At 50.1% G+C, this 22257-nt stretch overlaps 1 protein-coding gene across 1 annotated transcript in view; it reads left to right on the top strand.

Moving 5' to 3' along the window:
* LOC119464999 (chymotrypsinogen B) overlaps positions 1-21891 on the top strand; it is a 75725-nt gene extending 53834 nt beyond the window's left edge. The window contains exons 5-7 of the mRNA XM_049656336.1: positions 16888-17047; positions 18338-18489; positions 21406-21891. Coding sequence (XP_049512293.1) covers positions 16888-17047; positions 18338-18489; positions 21406-21588 — 495 coding nt within the window. The 3' untranslated portion in view covers positions 21589-21891. The remainder of the gene's footprint in view (positions 1-16887; positions 17048-18337; positions 18490-21405) is intronic.
* Positions 21892-22257: the final 366 nt, after the last annotated feature.

Here is a 22257-nt window from a genome sequence, read left to right as displayed (position 1 = left end):
CCGAAGCGTTGACTGTCGGTGCGCGTTAGTGTCATAATGCAGTACTTCTCTTTTCTGCTCGTAGGCGGCGGCACCGCCCCGAGCAAGAGCGCGGGTACACGGAGGAGTGTTAGATATATAAGGCGCGTCTGTGTAGCTCTCTGCAAATGCGTTTGTGGCGCAATGGGTTAAACGCTCGGCGATCTATCGTCGCGGACCGAGAGGTCGTGGGTTCGATTTCCAAATTTTGCATTGTTTGTGGAACATTTTCTTCTGGTTTCTTTCTTTGTATTATGTTCGTGTACATTGTAAGCTGACGTATTTCCGTGACGGAAATACGTCAGTGAAGTCTTGGTGGACCCCGGCATAAAACACTTTCGTGTTAAAATGTAAACGAGGTTGTTAAATGACAAAGATTCATCAAAATATTTGTCAACTTGTTCATTTTATGGCCTTTACGTTTTTCATACCAGCTGCATGCACTGCTTTGCTGGTTTCGAACTGATATAGTTCTAAAGTTCACGTGATATTTTCTTTGCTTATTAGATAGACCAGGAAAAAAACGCGGAAGCATTGATATCAGCTATTACTGCCACAATTTTTGGGACATACGAAGCTATTCTTTTATGAAACAAACACATAATTTACTTGTCTTGACTGTGCGTAGCGTTAAATAATTCGTTTTCAGCACCTAATATACAATGGCATTGGCAATGGCAATGCAGTTATTATTCATGTATTTGATGCCTCGACAACTTTTATAAGGAGGAGGCCGCGTTGCAACTTGAGCCCCCCCCCCCCCCCCCCCCGAAAAATATTTCTGGCTACGCCACTGGTAGAGGCCTGCCGAGGAAAAATCAGATGGGACCAGTTCATTCTCCGCATCCGGCCGGGTTCCAACATAGCACTAGCGTCCACCCCGGATACAACCGTCGCAATGGCGATGAGGGGCGTCACGTCGTTGAAGATCAACGGAAGACTGCACCCGGTCAATGTCTATGTCACACCAGGCGAAGGAACCAGGAAAGGTGTCATCCATGGTATAGAGCTGCACACTTCGTCTGAGACTATCAAAGAAAGCATCCGTTTTCGCACCCAGGGCGTGGAGCTGGTAGAGGCCCGGATGTTGGAAGACTCTCAGAGTGCTGTCCTTACTTTCTTCGGGGACGTGCTACCGATATATATTTACTACAGAGGAGGTGAGAAGGAGTGTATTCCTTTTCGTAACACGGTACAATTCTGCCGAGCATGTGGGAAAGTTGGCCACCGCACCGACGTGTGCCCGCAGCCAGATTTGTCCACGTGCCGTACCTGCGGAGTGTGCAACCCAGAAGTAACCCACAACTGTGCCCCGACATGCGCAATTTGCTCTGGGGACCACGTAACTGGAGACCGCAGCTGCCCAAAAACGCCTCAAGCCTGTACGATACCAGGCAGCGAAACCACCCAAGAAACCACACAAACCAGCGCGTCGCTGGTTCTCCTCGGAGGACGAACAATCGGAATGGGAGTACGGACGAGGTGCGACCCGCAGTAGCCGCTCAAGAACCCGCTCGCCATCGAACAACCTCACGGATCCCGGACAACCGGAGCAGCAGCGTCGAAGGTCCACGTCGAGGCCGAGACCAACCATAGAGGAGAACACGAAGGCGAAAGCCCATCCAAGAAACAAGTCACCCAGGGCATCCATGGCCCAGAGCAAGCCACAATCGAATCAGGTCGACTAGGTCCGACACTTTTGACCTCCCGAACAGAGGCACCCCTGTTGTGAATGTCGACTGTCCGAGGGTCCACGAAGGTTTCATGTATGGTGCCGTGCCAGGTGCCAAGAGGAGGAGATATCCAGGGAGATTAGAAAACTGTTTTATATACACTGTACATGGTATTTTACAAGAAGGGCTCCAGAATATTGGAGCCGTCTACGTGCTAACATCTTTGCATGTGGTAGCGTTTACAACTCCGAGCGTTCTACATGGTCGAGCGTCTCTACATGGTCAAGCCTCTCCACAACACTCAAGTCCCCTGTTTTATCCCTTCCGTTTCCCTCTTTCACTCGACGAGGGAATGCACTTTAGTTCTTTTAGCCAATGACAGTCTTTGATCAGGTGGCCATATCCCGCACGTGATGTGTCGTCGTTTCCCGCCTCCAATCTTGCTAGGTCGCCTCCGAACACCGGCAGCGGTTAACACCTTGGGAACCGAACGTTGATGTCGTTCCCCCGCGATTGCCAGACACTGGCCCCTTTGAAGATTCGCCTCTCCATAGCGGTCAGTTCGCGGAACCAGGGAGGGCGGTGGCTGTCTCGAAAGGGCGCCAGTTTGGCGCGTCGCAATCGGCGCCGGGCCTCATCGTGGTTCGGGCGGCGCTGGTAATTCACGGAACCGCACCGAAGGGGCGACGCTGCCGTTTAGCGACGCATGATGTAGCCTGGAGACCAACTGCTAATTCCTCAGTCCCAGGTGACAATTCTCGGCCGCGAGAAAGGGCACCAGGTTGGCGCGTCTGAGTCGGCGCCGGCCTCCTTTGTCCCGAGGGACCGCCAGACACAACACCCCGCAAGGAGCTATCCTTTCTCCTATCCTCTCCAATATGGCCATGCGTAAGCTCGCCATTGAACTACAGGAGGACCCAGATTTAGGCATCGCCATTTACGTGGACGACATAACCCTTTGGACGCCAAGAGGGTCGTAGGCGTATCCACACTACAGAGAGCAGTAGACAAGATACTGGCTTTCACCGACAGAGAAGGGTTGAAATGTTCGCCTGAGAAGACCGAGCTGATCAGAGTCAGGGCTAAATACGCGAGAAAGAACGATATTGTACCAATGACCATCCGCCTTGATGGACGTCCCGTCAGGGAGGTGAAAACATTGCGCATTCTGGGAATGTGGGTACAACAGAACGCAGGCACAACACACACCATCCAAAAGTTGAGAGGAACAACAGGGAACGTAGCCCGTATGATAAGAAGGATAGCTAACAGTAAAGATGGGCTAACTGAAGTAGAAACCAACAGACTAGTCCACGCCTTTATAATTAGCACGGTGACGCACGCACTCCCGTACCAAACACTAACAAACCAGGTGACGAAACAAGTTAATACAATAATAAGGAAAGCCTTCAAGGCAGCGCTTGGCATCCCCGAAAGTGCTAATAACGAGAAAGTCGAGAGACTAGGCCTCTACAACACCTTTGAGGAATAGGCGAGCGCGATCCTTATAGCTCAAAGAGAGCGGCTCAGCTCAACGAACCAGGGACGTGCAGTTCTAGAAAAGCTGGGTTTCACACCGCGACCACTGTACTGCGACGAGGATACAGTGCTACTGGACAGGTACACGAGATCTCATATCACGGTGGCACCAATACCAAAGAATATGCACCCAACATACCATGCCGGTAGAAGACGAGCACGAGCTGTAACCCTGCGGAATCGTTTTGGGAAAGGTTCAGCCGCGTACTACACAGACGCTAGCAGAGCCAGTAGAGAGACTCACACGCTAGCGGTTACCCAACAACAACGCATCATAACGGCCACAGTCGTAACTCGATCCACGTGCGCGGCCGAAGCGGCTGCAATAGCCATGGCAATTGCAGACGCGGAACACAGAAACGAGTCGGCAGTAATACTGTCCGACTCGCAGACGGCATGTCGGCTGTTTCTCAATGGGACGGTACCCAAAATGGTACGCAGAATTCTGGGACAAACCTTGAAAGAACACCCCGACATTATCTGGTGTCCGGCTCACGAGGGCTTGGAAGGTAACGTGGCGGCAGACCGTATAGCTCGAGGATTCAACAACCGAGCTGCGGCCGGGCCTTGCGCGGAACTTCTTCCAAGCACTCGTGATATTCTTCTACAATAACGGGAGTAGCGCAGAGTCTACGGTCATCCACACAAGGCCCTTAACAGACAGCAAAGTAGGGACTGGCGGCGCATTCAAACAAACAGCTTACCCAACCTCCATCAGCTCAGTAAAATAAGCCCAACAAGATTTCTGGACGTCTGTCCATGGTGTTCCAACAAACCCACGCTACAACATATCACATGGGAGTGCCTGGAAAGGCCTTCACATATTACTAGCCCGTACATAACATCACAACCACTCAGGCAGTGGGAGGCATGGCTTGCGGACGAGGGAAAGGAGAGCCAAGCGGCTCTCCTGGACCATTCCCAGCGAGCCGCTCGCGCCAGTGGAGCCCTGGACTAAGGGCCCAACCACGCTCGCCTAATTTTCTTCTTGAAATAAAGTTTATTCCTCCTCCTCCTGGTGGAAATGTCCCAGTCTTGAGGCGAACTGTTCCCACAATGGGGATACGGTGGGTACCGAGACAGAAAAAATGTCACAGTTTCGCCCTAAGGGCGAAGCAATGAATGCGATAGCAACACAGCAATATCATACGAAGTAAGGTGAGCGGCTTTGTTAGCAATATGAATTGTAGTAAACATGAGCTGATTAAGTAAGCAGGTGTGCTCTCGCTTACTTTGCATGCGCACGCTTTAACGTTGCAATCTCTCGAACATCGGCACACTTGTGATCGTGTTATCCTTCTGCATAAGATAGTTCACACGGGCTTGAGTGTTCTGGCGCCCATTTCTTTTGTTGCAGCTTCTGCACGCTGTACTCGACGATCTTATCCCCTGAAAATTGTGCCCTTCAGGTCGAATCTTGATTGTTTTAAGTTTTCCTTCTTTCCGCGGACGGTGGATTTATGGAATGAACTTCATGGGTCGCTGCGCAGACTCGGTACTAAGCATTTTGAAAAAGAATTGCGTAATCATGTATTTTGTTAAGGTTTTCTTGTATAATTCTGTTGAATTTTGTTGAATGTATTTTAATTGTATTTTTTCATAGTGTTAAACATTCTGTACTCACTCCTGCTACGTCTCAGAAACTGAGACAGCAGTATTTGTAAATAAACTTGAAAAAAACGTGACAAACTGAAGTATGGCGTCCCATTTTATGTGATCGGGCTGGATGTACAATATTGAGGACCACAATTATTATGTACGTAAACGTGCAAATTTTCCAGCCCAGCAAACCGGATGTCTTTCTGGTCAAGGATAGGATAGGAATAAACTTTATTTGTCCAGCGATTAAGGCTGTTGGTGCCAGGGACTAGGCTGCCAGGGGTCCATCACCGGAGAAAAATCTTTCGAGATCCTCGTCAATAGCCCTGGCCCGCTGGGGGCCCACTCCTGGTCCTCGGGTGCCTCGCTGAGGAGGGCGGCTTGCCATCTCTCAGCGAGGCGCCCCGCTTCAGAGGGTCCTGTTGTTATCTTCCCCCTTCCTCTTGGTCCTTCTTCTTCTTCAGGGCGTTGACATTCCCAAAGTATATGGGCCATATCAGCCCGTTCGTGCTCGCACCACGGGCAGCCGGGCGACGGGTGCAGCGCGGGCCACAGGCGGTGCAGGTGGTAGGGTTTGGTGAAAGTGCCCGTCTGCAACCGCCTCAGGTCGAGTGCCTGGGACCTTTCCAGCCGCCCGTGGGGTTGTGGATGTGTCATACGTTCTTTCCTGTAGTGTGCAAGAACATCTCGGTACGAGGCCGGAAACTCCTCGATATCACGGTCGGCGTCCCCGTGGCCCCCAGCTCCGTCCGCCGCGATTTGAGTTGTGTTGGTAATTCCTCCGCTGGGTCCCCGCACAACAACGGCGGCTGTCCTATGGGTGATCGCGTTGCGGCGGGTAAGTTGTCTCGCGACGAGATAGGCACGCTCGTTGTGGTTGGGCGGGATGCCGGTGTGTTTTCGGCCGTTAGTATTGTTGGTGTTGCGGCTGTTGTCTTCTTTAGTACCAAGCTCCCCGACGTGCGCGAGGAACCATTTGAGGGACTTGTTCGTAATCGTGCCGGACACGAAGTCCCCGGCTCTGGCATTGAGCATGCGCGCCACATCCGCGGACACCCAACCTTTGGTGTAGTTCCGGATCGCTGATTTGGAGTCGCTTATGATCAGGCTATCCTCCGTACCTCCGTGGAGTACCGCGAGGGCTATGGCCATCTCCTCCGCTGCTTCGGCCGACGGCAGCCTAGCTGATGCCCTGACTCGGATCCTTCCCTTCGTATCTACGACCGCCATGGAGAAGGCGGGCTCCGCCGCCGTCGGCCGGCCGTGTCGTTGATGTTGCTGCTGTTGCTGCTGCCGTTTTTGTCGTAGTAGTAGTAGTGATGGTGGTGTTGGCATCCCCGGTTCGTCTCGCACATTTCGTTGTAGTGGCGATGGTGGTCTTCGTCCCTCGTCGTCATCAACGTTACCGGCGGGCCGCGGGTACCTGGCTGCATCGACGAAGAGGACGCCTTCTCGTCTTTCGTGCTCCTCGAGGATTGCTACCACCCTTCGTTTACGTCTTTGCACGTCATGCGCCGGGTGCATGTTCTTCGGCATGTTTTCCGTCTGTATGGCGACCCTGACTTCCGGTAGCAGTGTTTCCTTCAGTCCCCGCGCCTTATGATATCGAATCCCGAGCAGGTCGAGGATTCGTCTTCCCGTTTTGGTGCCCGGCATTTCTGGTCAACCTCTGCCTTTTCTTGCAAATTCACTGCCTTTTCTTGCATCTCTCTCTCCCTTTCAGCGCGAAGCTAGATGTGTTGGATCCATGTACATTTCAGCCCGATACTCTTGAGCTAAAATATACAGCATACACTCTATACGAATACTGCTGCTATATTGCCGCTTTGGTAGTTAACCGTGGCTTTTATCATACAAGACTTCCACTAGTATCTGAACAAGGTATATCTGATGCGTGAAATCTTTGTCCTCAATACCTTTTTAACAGCGAAGCTGTTTAAGCCGGCCGCAATGTGTGCTGCCTGCCACTGCCAGTGTTGCCTCGCGCGCTATGCTCGGGAGAGAAAAAAATGTCACAGTTTCGCCCTAAGGGCGAAGCAATGAATGCGATAGCAACACAGCAATGTCATACGAAGTAAGGTTAGCGGCCTTGGTAGCAATATGAATTGTAGTAAACATGAGCTGATTAAGTAAGCAGGTGTGCTGCGGCGTAAGTAGACCGACATGAAGAGAGACTCGATGACCACGAGAAGGCGCGTGTGAAACGGTGGTGTTGATGAGAAGCGCTTACCGTGGGCAGCGCGTGCGAAGGGACACACCTGTAGTGCTGCACAGCCGATCTGGGCAGCATTGCATGTGTAGCGTGCGTTGGAAAATGTGGCCCGACTATTACTAACTGAATGAACAAGCGTGGTGTGAGCGCGCACAAACAAACATGAATAGATCACACTGAATGACTGCAGCCAACGACTGTCAAAACGCTGGCAGCGCAACGTACTTACCTTCGGGCGAAGGTACTTGCGGTCTACCGCTTCAACGGAAACTGAGCGGCGAATGCACGGTGCATAAAGGTCAGAGCCGTGTGGAGATAAGAGACGGTGCGGTCGAACGAACGACGAGCGCGGTTGTTGGCAGCGTAGAAGTGCGCCCCCCCCCCCCCCCCGCTCCCTTCGGCGCTGGCTTCCCGCTTCCTTGCTTGCGCGTGGGAGTGATAAGAGACTGTGCGGACGAGCGACGAGCGCGGTTGTTGGCAGAGAAGTGCCCCCCCCCCCCCCCTGCTCCCTCCGGCGCTGGCTTTCCGCTTCCGTGCTTGCGCGTGGGAGATTGAGTGCGTTCGCTCTCCGTGATAGCGCGCGTCCCCGCACGCTTCCGCTGGGGCATACGGCGCGCGGCGAATATTTTATCTATACGGAACCTCACGGCGACGGCGACGGCGACGCCGACGGCAGAAATCCGGTTGAAGTGTCCATATAATTGCTATCGCAATAAAAGAAAATGAGAGCGAGAGAGAGAGAGAGAAACAAATGGTAGCAGCACCAACGAGTCAACGCGCAGAGGTGCTGCCGACGCCATCCGCACTTCTCCGTTTCCCCGCATTAGCACCAAACGCTTGCGGTGCACATGACTGCAGCAGGCTCCTCTGGCGGCGGCTTGGCCGAGCTCCCAACAGCTGCGTGCTACTGCGCATGTGCCGTGACGTCATCCCGGCGTTTCGTCCGCTACGCGCAGCCCGTACACTGTGCATAGCTTTCGCCCCACTTCCCCTACGTGTGCTCGGACTGCAAGTGCTTCGCGAGGCGTTCCCCGATGCCACGGACGACGAGGAAATGCTTCGTATAACTTAGCATCACTTGACATTACTTCGTATAACTTAGCATCACTTCGTATAGCCAGGACAATCTAGGAACCGATTAGCTCCGCTGTGTCTTTAGCCTTGCGCCACTAGTGCAAGCTACCCTAATATTTTTTTCGTGTTAGTGCAGCAATCAATCCATGTAGCCCACACAGACGAATGGCACCCCAGTACTCGACAAGCGAATGTTAACGGTCTGAAACAGCTGTTAACAACTAACGTTGAAGAGACGATGACAAGCTATCGGCCCTTTACAACCGCAATATTACTATGTGCTCAGTATTTCAATTAAAAAAAATAAAGCGAAACGAAATCTATTGGTTATTACAAGGACGCACCATATTCTGAACAGACAAATATCTTCTCATTACTATACTTCTTTCCCACACACTTCTGCAGAACTGTATTCGACAGAGAGGGCGGAAATACGTAACTTATAGAACTTCTTGGGTGTGTTTGTAGGGTTAACTAAACATGGCGTAATAAGTATTGTTTAGCGAACGCGCGCGCGCGTGCGTGCGGCGCGCGCGCGCGCGTGTGTGTGTGTGTGTGTGTGTGTGTGTGTGTGTGTGTGTGTGTGCGTGCGTGCGTGCGTGCGTGCGTGTGTGCGTGCGTGTGTGCGTGCGTGTGTGTGCGTGCGTGCGTGTGTGTGTGCGTGTGTGTGTGTGTGTGTGTGTGTGTGTGTGTGTGTGTGTGTGTGTGTGTGTGTGTGTGTGTGTGTGTGTGTGTGTGTGTGTGTGTGTGTGTGTGTGTGTGTGTGTGTGTGTGCATCTTTCCTTTTGTATGTCCCATCTAGCGCCCCAAAATTATTTTTAGCGTAAAAAAAAAACGTTCAATACCCTGGCCCTGTGCCTTAAATCAACAAGAATGGGTAGAATTTTGCAGATTCAGCTTGTGCTCTTTTTTTTTCTCATGAATGTGTGTTCATTCGTTTCTATTTTCTTGTTATTCGTGAAATGCAGAAACGGTCATGTGCATAAATTTATGTGCAAGTTAAGAAACCTCAGGTGGTAAAAATTATTCAGGAGACAGACTACGACAGGCTGCAGCCATGTACGTTGTCATACTTTTGCCCTGTTCCTTCATTCATGTGTTGCAATGTGATGTGATATATGTCATTTCCATGTGATTTGCATAAAGAATAGAGAGTTTTAGATTAGGGGGACGCAAGCGCGTGCGCAGTACCGCGGCCCCAAGCGCTAGCGGGCCCCTACGCTTGCGTCCCCCTAATCTAAAACTCTCTAATAACTGAAACCACGCACGCGCGCATGAACACGCACAAATGAAAACAACAGCGAAATTCCGTGCCTTTGCTGAATAAGAACCAAACTCTCAAGATCAAGGGGCTCGACCAAGGTCTATCAAGGGGGTACACGGGGCGCTCCTGGTTGCAACACTACATTTGCTAGTAGGTACAGCGTTTGACCGCTGGCGCCACGCTGCGCCGCTCGCACGTACCGCGTTTCTAGGTGGTTCCGTTCACCGAGGGCGCTCGAACGCAATGATATGGTTTGCACGAATGCAACCCTTGGAAGCTTGGCTGTATGGCTGAGTGGTTACGGCGCTCGCTTCGGAATCTTGCGTACGCGGCTTCGAAGCCCGCTCTGGCTACATTTTTTTTTAATATCACGCTTTTCCCTTTTTTTTCTCTCACTGTTTGCCAGCGCGGTCGCTTGAACCCCGGCGCCACGGCGGCAGCCTTGGTGCCGGGCGCCGACGCGAATCGGCGGTCGTTGGGGTGTTGCGGAGCGCAGCGTAGCAACACCCCAAATAAAAAAAATACTGCTCCAGTCAGGTAGACTGCTCCCTCCCTGATAGTGAGATTATATTTGGATCATCAAAACAGTGATGCGTTTATAATACCACCGATCCCAACAGCAGGCTAAGTGACCACCAGCCCAGCGTTTTCTCCGTCAACGCCTCCTCCGTTCCAACGGCGGCGGCTCGAAACATAGTACGCGCGAGCGGCGCAGCGTGGCGCCAGCGGTCGAACGCTGTACCTACTAGCAAATGGAAATACGCCTCCTGGTTTGAGCTTCCGAGCGTTTTCCCGGCAAATAAGCCTTTCCGGTTCTTGTGTGAATTTCTCGCGGCGCTCGCGGGCCCCATCCTCTCCATGCTGCGCTGAGCCAGAGCTGTTCCACAAACGCTGGCGGCGTTTAACCTAACTACCGCACTCAGTATACTTCCGGATTTGCAACAATAAAGACAAACACTAAATCAGTTTAGATTGTAAAAGTATTCCTTTAAAAGACAATTTTAGTTAATTTCGATGTAATAAATTGATTGCTAGCAGACGAAATGAAGACCAAAGTTCTACTTTTTGAATTCCACGCCGGAAGCACAATGCCGGACGTCAATATGACATAAACAATTTGAAAGTACTTTCTTCGTTTTTTGGCCACTGTGGCTCGGTAAAAATTCTTGAAATTTGCCTATTTCACTCCTTCTAGCTTCTTTGGAACACAAAGTAGTTTAGAGCGAAAGCGGAGCGCATCGGGAGATGAAAAAAGCGGCGAGAGCGAAGAGAGTGCGAGGAGGACGGTGCAGCGGAACCATGAGGCGGAAAACAGAGGAAGGTATGGCGAAAGCGTGATAAGAAAAGCACGACGGGCTTTGCGGCAACGATGGCTACAAAATCGCCCAAGAGTAGCGCGCGTCGTCTGTATGGAAACAAAGCGCTGCATGAGTGGAGTTGGTCTGCGGCGGCTACTGTGAATCGCGCCCACGCGTCACCCACACGCTTCCTTTCACCACCTTCCGATCAGCGAGGCAGTCGCGCCACACTTCGCTCCGTTTGCAACGTACCACACGAGTCAGATTGTCCGCACCAGTCAATATATCGCAAAATGAAAACACGCACACAGCTGCGCTCAAATTACCAATTAGACAGTATCGTAATCATCGGAGAATTTTTCTGGGTTATCCTCTGACAGTAAGAGTACCTTTACTGGTAATACATATAAGAAAGGTTTACTAATATAGAGCCCCGCTCATTTTTTTCTTAGACGCTCATTTAAATGGTATGTTCTAAGCTTAGAGTGTTTCCCGTATACATGACGTGTGCAACGTTTCAAGCATAAGAATCTAACCATTTGCCTATCAGTTCGTCTCAGTATAGATTGACATGCCCGAATGCGCGTTCTAAAGGCTTCGATTGGCTCCGATGGAGTTCTCGAAATTACCCTAGTGCGCCCTCCATACACCTATAACTTTGAAATTTCTGCAGTACTTTCACCCGCGAAGGACCTTCTATTTCCACGTAGTTTCGTTTTGTATTTCAAACGGCAAGCGTTCTATCAAACAGCAAGTATCAATTACCCTTTACCTGATTTGCACAAATCAGATACTTTCTTACGGCACCTCTAGAGCATGTACATTCTTTCCTAATATGATAGCGAACTTTTCATCTGTCTTCAAGCAGTGATTCAGGCGGAAGTGTAAGAAAAAATATATCGCACTCCGATTCCCCTTATACTCCTCTTTTATGACTTCTTCCCTATCAACGTTTCTTTATTTCAACACAGAATTAAGAACAATTACTGGCTTTAAAACTTGAAGACATAATTGGTGTTCGCCCTTTAATATTGGGGTGGCGTGTACAGCTTTGAAATTCGTCGAATATGCTTCCCCCGAGATACCCTCTGCAGAAAAAAAAACGAATAAACGCGCGCAGGCGGGCACTGGGAAGAGAAGAAGTTGGAACGATGAGCTCTCTGTCTGGTTTCTTCGCGTCTCGTTAGTTTCCTACATTTTGGTGCCGAAAACCTCCGTGCGGACTCGTTCCCTTCATCGCACGTCTTCAAGGACCTTCTACTCTACCGCTTCGCGCTGCGGGCGGCGAGGACTGACTAGATAACGCATCGTTCGTGATCGGCGTGGAGACCAGACATCTATCAAGACCAAGCGATCGGCTCGACGAGCACAGAATACGAAGATTCTACAGGAATCTTCGTATTCTGTCTTCGAATCTTCGTCTACCGTGGACAAGCCCAAGCTTTCAGGTATTTTTGACCGTCTATCTGCTAGCAACAACGAACTCTCGAAACTTAACGACGCACTCGAAGAGCACATTGCCGACGATGAGCTCGAAGCAGAATACGTAACTGCTGCAGAATATAACGATCAAGCTACCAGCATGCTTGCCGAGATTCGTTGCAAGATCGACGCTTTGGAACGCGCGGACAGTACAGCGGAGACTGCTTTTTAGAACTCAAGCCCGACAGTTCCTCATGCTATGGCCAGAATTGGCCCAAGGCTACCTAATCTTGATATGCCAACATTTAAAGGCGACATTCACAAATGGGCAGCTTTCTGGGAGCAGTTCGAGCAGACTGTTCATCTCAACAATATTATATCGACCCCGACCAAGTTTTCCTATTTACGGCATTATCTTGCCGGGGAAGCAGCAGCGGCCATTGCCGATTTACCGACTTCTGAAGCTTGCTACGCAGATGCCGTAGAACTTCTCGGAGAACGTTTTGGCGATCGTAAAAGGATAGTGCAGCACCACCTGATTGCGCTTCGTCATCTTCCGCTTCCACACGGAAGCGGCGTACGCGGCCTCAGGCAGCTGTATGATGCCGCGCAACTACATATCCGCTGTCTGACTGCACTAAACGTACCGACTCTCAGTTTCTCTGCAATGCTGATTGATATTTTACAGAAGGCATTGCCATACGAGATCGTTCTTGCATATACGCGAGGAAAGCGGAGTCAGACTTTACGAGAACATAGGTCTGATACGAACGTCTCGGAGTCAGCACTAGCAGCTGCAACATCGGAAGCGGACTTAAAAGAGCTGCTCATGTTCACACGTGTTGAGGTAGAAAGCCGAGAGCAGTGCAACACATCGTCACAACGATCTGTCGGTGACCGTGCTGAGAGAACTCGAGGCTAGCAGCACCGCTTCCATACTGCACAGTACACCATACAGCTGGAACGAGTGTTTCTTCTGTCGATCTAACAACCACGGTACACGCGCCTGCGACGCCAACCTATCTCTTGTTTCCAAAAAAGAGAAGCTAGCTAAGGATAAACGCTGTTATAGGTGCACATCACGAGGTCACCAGGCACGCTCTTGTCATGTCAAACTCACGCGCTCTGCTTGTCACGGAAGACATGCCTCGAGTATGTGTGACCCTAACTACAGAAAGAAAGACACTCCAGCGGGAACTTCGCAAACAGCGGTGGCTTCGCGTGGCACATCAGGAATAGTCTCATCGCAATCAGTAATGCTTTGCGACAGAGATTCCACAAATGCTTGCGCAAAGACGGGCAAAGAAGTGTACCTGCAGACTTTTCGCGCTTTTGTCGTTAAAAATAACAGGTCCAGATACATCAGAGGGATTCTTAATGGAGGCAGTCAGAGATCATTCATCACAGAAGATCTCGCTGTAAAACTGAAATTGCAGGTACTGGGATAAACCCGAATTGGGGGCATTCAACACGTTTGGCAACGCATCCCCAAGTTCTGCTGAAATACGCAAGGTTGTTTAAGTACCACTGCGTAGTCAACACTGTCCCGACATCCATATTGTTCAAGCAATTATAGTTCCAGTTATCTGTCACGACATTGCTGCGCCGACAGCTGATAACAACTTCATCCAGAAGCTGCGATGTGAGGGCAAATTTCTTGCTGATGACAAGAATTTTATTGAAGCGGAGACTGAGAACGGCCTCAACTTGTTGATTGGAGCTGACCATCTTTGGAAAATCATGACTGGAGAAGTTGTCAGGAGCAACGAAGTTCAAGGATTGGTCGCAATCAACACGGCACTTGGTTGGACACTGCAAGGGCCGAGTCGCCAAAAAGCCTTTCTTCACTGCGACGCTAACTTTATGGTCTGCCAGTGAGTGGAAACGATTAGAGACAACGAAACAGCGCAATCTTGGAACGAAGATCAAAAACAGCTACTTGGAAGCAACCATGATACTGCGCTCACACGTATACAAAAACTGGCAAAGAGGCTATCGATGAAGAAAGGATTATTGGAGCGATACGACACAGTCACTCGGCAATATCTGGAGCTAGGGCACGCTGAAGTGGTACTTAAGGATGTTCCCATTGATGGGGACACCTATTATACGCCTCATCGGGAAGTTATACGAGAGGAATTCGCTGACCACCTAAGCTCCGGGTTGTGTTTGACGCATCGTCCCACGCTGAAGGCTTCCCATCCCTCAACGACTGCTGCGATAAAGGATTCAACCTCAACCCAGAGCTTCGACAAGTACGGCGCTCATCAGTGCGATTACGAAGCATTTCACTGCGTCATGTGTACAGACTCAACGAGCACACTGAGCTGCATCCGGGGTGACTACGAGAAGTTGGGTCAGTTTGTAAAGCACAGAGTGAATGAAATCGCAGCAATTGCTGACCCGCTGCTATGGCGTTACTTCCCAGGAGAAGACAACCCGTCAGATTTATTGACTAGGGGTTGTATCTTTAAAGGCTCTACGTACATGTCGCAGCTGGTGGCGGGGACCTGAATGGCTATCCCAGCCAAGATCAACCTGGCCTACAGACTCAGACATGAGCACACCGATTTACGAAGAGTCAGAGTGTGACACACAACATGCACTTATTCAAGCACCGGAAAAAGTGGACACCCTGATGGACGCAAGGAAATTTAGCAAGCTGCAGAAGCGCCTGCCCGTCACCGCCTGGGTATCTTGGTTTGCGGATCGAAGCCGTCCTACTCAAACGTCACTCGGAGGAACTATTTCGACAGAGGAGCTAAACTTGGCTGAAATGTTCAGGATCTGCCGTGTCCAGCTCGAAGTATTCACGAATGACATTGAACACCTTCGGCTTAGGGACACTGTCAAGAAACACTCCGTATTGCGCGATCTCCACCCTCACCTGGATCACAGCGGGCAGCTTCGACTTCGTGGCCGACTTGAAAATATGGACGCTACAAAGCCCTTTACAATATGTCCTGCACATTTTCTTGTCGGACATTCATTTTCTGCCTCCCCAGAGCAAACCAACAGCGACTACGGAGCTCTAAGCGCTCAGGCTACGCGACGTGACCTCATCGAGGAGCCTATATTTTCCAGAAGTATTTGGCCACTGGGACGAGTCGTGGATGTTTTCCCTGGCCAAGATGGAATAACCTGAGCGTGCCGTGTGAAAGCTCAAGATGGCAAGTTTGTAAGAAGTCCAGTGCAGAAATTGTACAAGCTTGAATTGGACAACGATACTGGGGGGCGGGAGTATGTAGAAAAAGACGAATAAACGCGCGCAGGCGGGCACTGGGAAGAGAAGAAGTTGGAACGATGAGCTCTCTGTCTGGTTTCTTCACGTCTCGTTAGTTCCCTACACCCTCCATACCTAACAAATTTCATCTTGATACATAAGTTTAAGAAACAACGTAAGTACATCGTTTTGTTACTGTGCAGTACTACAGTACAGCACGGTTTAGGATAATAGCTGTTAAATACAAAAACGGTCTTTTCTTTTCTTCCTTAAAATCACTGAAAATATTTAAAATGCGTGTGTAACAGTGTATAGGAACGGGACGAAGAAAAAAAAGGGACAAGGGTGCAGCACGCCCGCGTAACGAAAATTCCGAACAGGTGGGTGCGTGGTGTTAAAAGGAGGCAGTGCTTAAAGTTAGGGCGGGGAGTGGCCCCCTCTCCATTTTTTAAGGAGGGTCCCCGTCGGCAGGTCAACTGTAGTACTTTCGCACTATTAGACAGGTGCTGGAGGTGATTTTATTACCAGTGGTGCCTTGTGCGGGGCCATTCTAACTCTCCAATTTTTCAATAACCAATTTAATCGCGATTAATTGGTTGATGTGGCCCGGAGTGTAGGCTGATCCCCAGGCAAAACGTTAGTAAGATCGGGGTATTTTCCCTAAATTTTCCCTACGTGCTTCTATTCCTTGACCTGATTCAACGCTTCACAGATATGTATATATATATATATATATATATATATATATATATATATATGAACGTGTGCCCCCCCCCCCTCCACTGGAGGGAGACTTTAAGCCCTGCAAGGAGGGCAACGATGCACGACGAAAAAAAAAAGGAACACTACATAGGCAATTAGAGGCAGTCACGGCGACCTCAGATGCGTTCGTGTGAGGCGTCCGCTAATGACAAGGATAAATACTCGTGATAGACAGTGATCCGCATATTGCGATGGATCTTTGAACGGTCGCTCCGCATTATGGTGACCACGCCATAATGCCCATAATATTTCTTATTATAGCAGAACTGCAAGCATAACCTCAATGACATTCAGTCTTAATCTACCCTCTCGCATTGCGTCACAACCAACTTCGTCTACGCCTCTTGCACAAAATATTTTAGCATCCTCAGCTATACAGCCGAATTTCCCCTGTCACCGCAATTCATATCTTGAAGATTAGATCATGCTAACAAGGTTGGCACACCACCCTGCAGAACAAACTCTTTTTCATCTTTATTTGTTCCACACACATCTGTTCAATGGAATCAACTTCCGCAGAAATGACAAAGATTCGGAACCATAAGTACTTTAAGAATTCCTTAGAAAGCATGGTATGAACGGGACTTGTGTCTGTATCAGCTTCTTTTTTCTTCTTAATTGGCCATCTGTATTATGTTTCTGCTGTATCTCTAATTGTTATTTTTGTTGATTGCGTATTTTTGGTTACCGCTGCCCTCTGTAATGCTTCGGCCCTGAGGGTATTCCACATAAATAAATAAACACCTGACATCGATCATGCCTCATTTGAAAGTACTTTCTCAAGAAAACCATTTCTCTTGCAGAACTACAGCGCTTTCAACAAGAACTACGATATTGCCCTGGTCAAGCTTGACGTGCCCATCAACTTCACCGACAAAGTGAGGCCTATTTGTCTGCCAGAAAAGGGCAACGATTTGCTTCGGAACGGCGAGTGCTTTGCAACCGGCTGGGGACAGACAAGGGGTGAGTGTGGACGTTTCGAGAGGTGGAGTGTTATTTTGTGCAATATTTCACAAGCGTAAACGAAATTTGAAAATACGCTATCGTTGCATAGACAAGTTGATCAGTAGTTTGCCACAGAGAACCGGATATAAGCAAACAGAAATTAAGGCAGAAATCACCCTCGATGATTGTCTATGGAATGCAAAGTATTCATGGAAGGTATAGATGACTCATATGCGTGCAAACAGTGCGGACAATGGTATGACGACGAGTACACGACGACCATATAGGATGACGACGCTATAGAGTGACGACAGCGGCCTGTCGACGATGCTGTGACGTCGACTGCATGACAACCAAATGAAATGACGATGATGGCGTGACGACGACTCCGCGACGACAACGTGGTGCCTATAGGATGTTCAAATAATTACAATGGTATGACGACGACTGTGCGAAGAGGACGGCGCGTCGACGGCGGCAAAGGTGTGACGACAACGGGTTGACGACAGCGCAATGGCTGCGACAAAGCGACGACGAGGGAACAACCACGACGGCAACTTTTGCGATGACGACGACGGAATGGTGACGAAGGTATGACACGACGGCTAGAAGATGTCGTGATGACGACAATCTGACAACCAACTGAATTCTGGTGTTTTACGTTCCAAAACCGCGATTTGATTATGAGACACGCCGTACGTGGGGGATTACGGATTAATGTTAACCTACAAGGAGTATCTTTAACGTGCCCCCAATGCAAGGGACACGGGCGGGCATTTTTTTTTTTTCATTTCGCCCGCATCGAAATGCGGCCGCCACGTCCGGGATTCGATCCCTCGACCTCGTGCTTAGCAACGTAACACCATAGCCGCTAAGCCACCGCGGCGCGTAATGTGACAACGCATTGACAGCAGCACCTAAGCACTTATTATGAGTTGTGAAGCATTAAAGCATTAGTGTCCAATTGAACGCGGCAGCGGCAATTGAACGCTGCAGTGGTAATGTACCACGTGCTGCCCGAACCAACAAGCAGCAGCCACGTGTTGACACAATCTACTGTGAGGCCTGGCACCAGAAATCTCGTGCGAAGTATTATTTGCAAGAACCTAGTTCAGAAAAAAGATTTTATCTACATTTTAAACAATTTTTACGATACATTGAAGTTTCATTGTCCACTGCATTACACAAGAATATAACAGTGAGAAAGCCAATGATTCTGACAATTTGTTGCCTTTTTCTTCTACAAAGTTCGATGTTTCTCTAACAAATTTTGTAATAAAATCGGTTCTTTTCCATTTCTTTACACAGGAAGCGGAAGTTTTGCGACACTCAAGCAAGCCCCCATGAGTGAGTTGCCCTTCCAAGAGTGCCGAAACGCCGGTGGTCTTGTCTTCAGGGAGCTGAACGAACACGACACCTTCTGCGCAGGCGACCCTCACGGAGAGCACGGCGTTTGCCACGTGAGTTAATTGCGCCATTCTGAATACAGCCACGCCACAGCATCGACTTCAATCGGCACCCTCGGCAGCGGTACATAGCGGATCGCTGCACTCTTGAGAGGAGAGGCCGACAGTCGCAGTTGTGCGAGTCGCGCACCAGCGATAGCAGCGTTCTGAAACGCAAACCTAAACCTTGGCATCTAGTGTACGCTATGCACTTGCTGTTCACGTTCGTAGCCACGGCTTTGCGTTCCATGAGGACCGATGACGTGGGGAAAGCTGCGGACGCGTTGAAGAAAGGGGCGGGCGCTCGTTTCCGGTGCGACAAGCTAGGCCCTCAGTGTGCCTGTGAAACTGGACCGCACACGCACCGATGTATACGGGGTGATCATTTTTTAGTTTTACGGAATTTTAAAAACCGCCTGTGGCAGTAAGACTAATTCTTGTCCTTGAGCTCTGATTATTCGAATAGTCGATCGGTGCGGTCATCGCCGACGTCGTCCGTATACGACGACGTCGGTGATGTGTGTGTATGTGTGTGTGTGTCAAACGTGACGTGTGGTCACGTTTAACTTCACATGTAACGCCCACTTCAATGTACTCGTACAAATCTACCACAGAAGGGCGCCGTGCACTGAGCGCGGAAGTTGGCCGCTTGTTCCGCACCTTCGGCATATTCGCTGAAGACCACGATAGTCGATTGTTGCACGGTGACCGGAGACACACACAGTTGGGCCCAGGGTTCGCGGCGTTCATTTCCATGCGGGTGAAGCGCGTGGATTCCTCGCCTTGCGCTCATCAATCCGCTGTTGACGGAAAGAACCTTGCCGTGTTGCGAGAGTGCAAGTTGGATAAGGGCATAGTTGGAGAAGGGCGGTATAGGAAGAAGCATGCAGGCGGCGTTGGTCACTTGTGGACTAACAGGCACGATTGGAGCACGCTCGCTGCCAATGACCCCAATCAGGGCCATAGAAGCTCCCCGCTCTTGACGGTCACTTGGAAGTTTGGAGCTCCCTGATGCTTACACAATAGACTACAGAGTGGCCAACTATTGAGGCCGTCGTGTCGATGACGGTCTCGGCCCTGGTTCTCGAAGGAACAACGATGTCGAAGACTATATAATCCCGAGATCACGGGATCGAATCCCCGCCGCGGGGGCCGCATTTCGATGGAGGCGAAAATGTAATAACGCCCATGTGCTTACGTTGTAGTGCACGTTAAAGAACCCCAGGTGGTCAAAATTAATCCGGAGACCTCCAGTATGGCGTGCTTCATAATCAGAACTGGTTTTGGCACGTAAAACCCCAGACAAAAAAAATTACACCATCTTCCCGTAGGGGAACCCTGAGTAGTATTCGAAGCAGCCATGGGGTCGACTCAAGGTAGTTTTATCAGCTGTATAAACTTGGACATGCAGCAGCAACGCGCAGAACTGTTGTCGACGCCGTCGGCGTTTTGCCCGCGTTCGCACCGAACGCGCGCGGCGTTGGTGACTGTTGCCTCTGGGCAACGCCACCTAGACTAGGTTGCTCTGGGGCGCCTACCGTAGCGCCTCTAATCTAAGCTGCTTCGCATTATCGCGCGGGAGCCGCAGGTGTTGCCATTCGTTGCGCAATCCGGAGAGGAGCGTCGGAGAGGAGAGGAGGAATGCCAAGAGGAGAGATGAGATGAGACAAGGAGAGGAGGGGGAGGAGGATGCGCATGCGCAGTGTGGGTGTGGACGCCACAGGGCGGAGGGAGGGAGTGACATAGCCCCGACCATAAGATGCTTCGCTTCTAAAAAAGACTGTATATTCCTTCGACGGAGTTCATGATGCCTCGGACGCCGTGATTGAAATTAGTGGACGCCCCCTGACGTGCAACACGCAAAGACGTCATAGCATCACGGCAATCACACATCAAAACACTTGTTTTCTGAACCTATATGTCATATATCAGCGCCTGATATCGACTTTGGCGATCGCAAGCTGCGTTGCTGCACCGTGCGATCGCGCCGTTTCACCGCCGCGCAGCCGCACAAACTCTTCGCTGATTTCCAACGTGGAGCCGACAAAACGCGACGTGAGAAAGAAACATTCTGGATTACTGTTTTAAAAAACGCGCAAATAAGTTCTCTATTCGAATGAGGTAAAGGCAATAATTGATAATTACGATTCAGAGCAAAAATTTGGGACTCTGGCTGTTTTCCTTTCTTTGTGAACCTCGCGGGGTTTCGTGACCGTGGGTGCTGCGACCTGGCTGTTATGTTGCCGACCAATTACAGCGGAGTACGCCGCCGCTAAGAACCGGTAAGCTCGCCTTTGCGCATCCTCGGAATGAGGAAGTAAACTAATTGCTGCCTCTGAAACTATCATGCGTTCAAGGCGTCTAACTCCGTCTAACAAAAGGCTCGGTATAATTTAGGTGCGCCCGCGCTTGTGTGTGTGCGTGCGTGCACGTATTTGATGTCGAGCAGAAAGCCGCACGCCAGCCTCGGCCGCACGAGAACGGCTGAGGAACTCTGCTTAACAGCTTCGCTCTAAAACGACCAAGGGTGCTGTTCTGGGTGTTGTCGAATTGCGCCATATCATCGATTTCTGTAATGGCGGCATTTTGCGCCAATCAGAGAGGACCTCTGAGCCAATCAGATGCGACAAGATGGCGAATTGGACAATATGGCCGAATCTGGCGATGTCCAGAGTAGCACCCCGGTGCAGTGTTTGAATGAAAAGGGCAGCTTAGACAGGCAGCAGACTGGGCTAGTTGATACGTCATGCTTACTTTGGACAAAGATAGCGCGAAATAAAGGGACGCCGAACAATGAAGCAAACAAAATCCGAGTGTTCGTCTTTGTCTCGTTGTCTGGTGTTCCTTGACTTGGCGATACCAACATTCTCCACAAGAAAGCACAGCGTTCGCGCTTGCACTCGTTGAACGTGTGCCTATATTTTCACGCAGGGCGACAGTGGCGGCCCGTTGTTCTGTGCCAAGGACGGCACCGGTTGGAGCGTGCAGGGCGTCGCCAACGCCATCCTGAAGAGCACCGACTTGGGGACGCTGTGCGGCGTCGGCAGCGACTCGTTCTGGAACCGGGTCAGCGCTCACCTTCCCTGGATCCAGCATGCCATTCGCGTCCTGTAGCGAGCCTCCAGCACGGCGTGCAAAATTTGCACTCCGTGATTAGCGTGATCAAGTCAAAGGGCCAGGCAGGCACATTTCTTTTAGCAGAAAGAGATGGCCGCTTCGGCAATAAAGTGCTGCGGGGATATTGTTTTCGGAAGGCTTATAGCTTCTTTTTTTTTTTTTGATACCGAGAGAAAATTGGCCGCCATCCCACCCTGCGAACGTGAATGTCCAGCGAAGCTGTATCAAACACCACACATGGTCGAGCATTGTATTCACGCTGTTCTTCTGGTATCTTTAATTTCCCTGGTCTACCCATGGCAGTCCTATAGATTGAACTGAATGAGTTGCTAGACTTGACTCCCTTTTATATATATATTTTATATATTTTATATATAGAACAACGCCTGGTGAGGTTTGTGTTTACGCCAACGAGAGGTATACTGCTTCGCCGTAATATTTGGCGTACCATCGCCCGTGTGTATTTCTGAAAGGGTGCTGCCACGCGATGGGAACGTGGCTTGGTACGTGTTTCACGTGGTCATGCCAGCACAAACGGCGCTTTCTCGGAATACATTTACAAATATCCTGCATTCTCCCTTAGTGTATATTGTCGTAGTGTTTGCGTGTATATAATCAGTAGAACATGCCAACTAAGAAAACGGAAACGCACGGTTGAAACCGACG

This window comes from Dermacentor silvarum, chromosome 9 (assembly GCF_013339745.2).
Source record: "Dermacentor silvarum isolate Dsil-2018 chromosome 9, BIME_Dsil_1.4, whole genome shotgun sequence".
Lineage (NCBI taxonomy): Eukaryota > Metazoa > Arthropoda > Arachnida > Ixodida > Ixodidae > Dermacentor > Dermacentor silvarum.
This window is presented reverse-complemented; position numbering and strand designations above follow the sequence as displayed.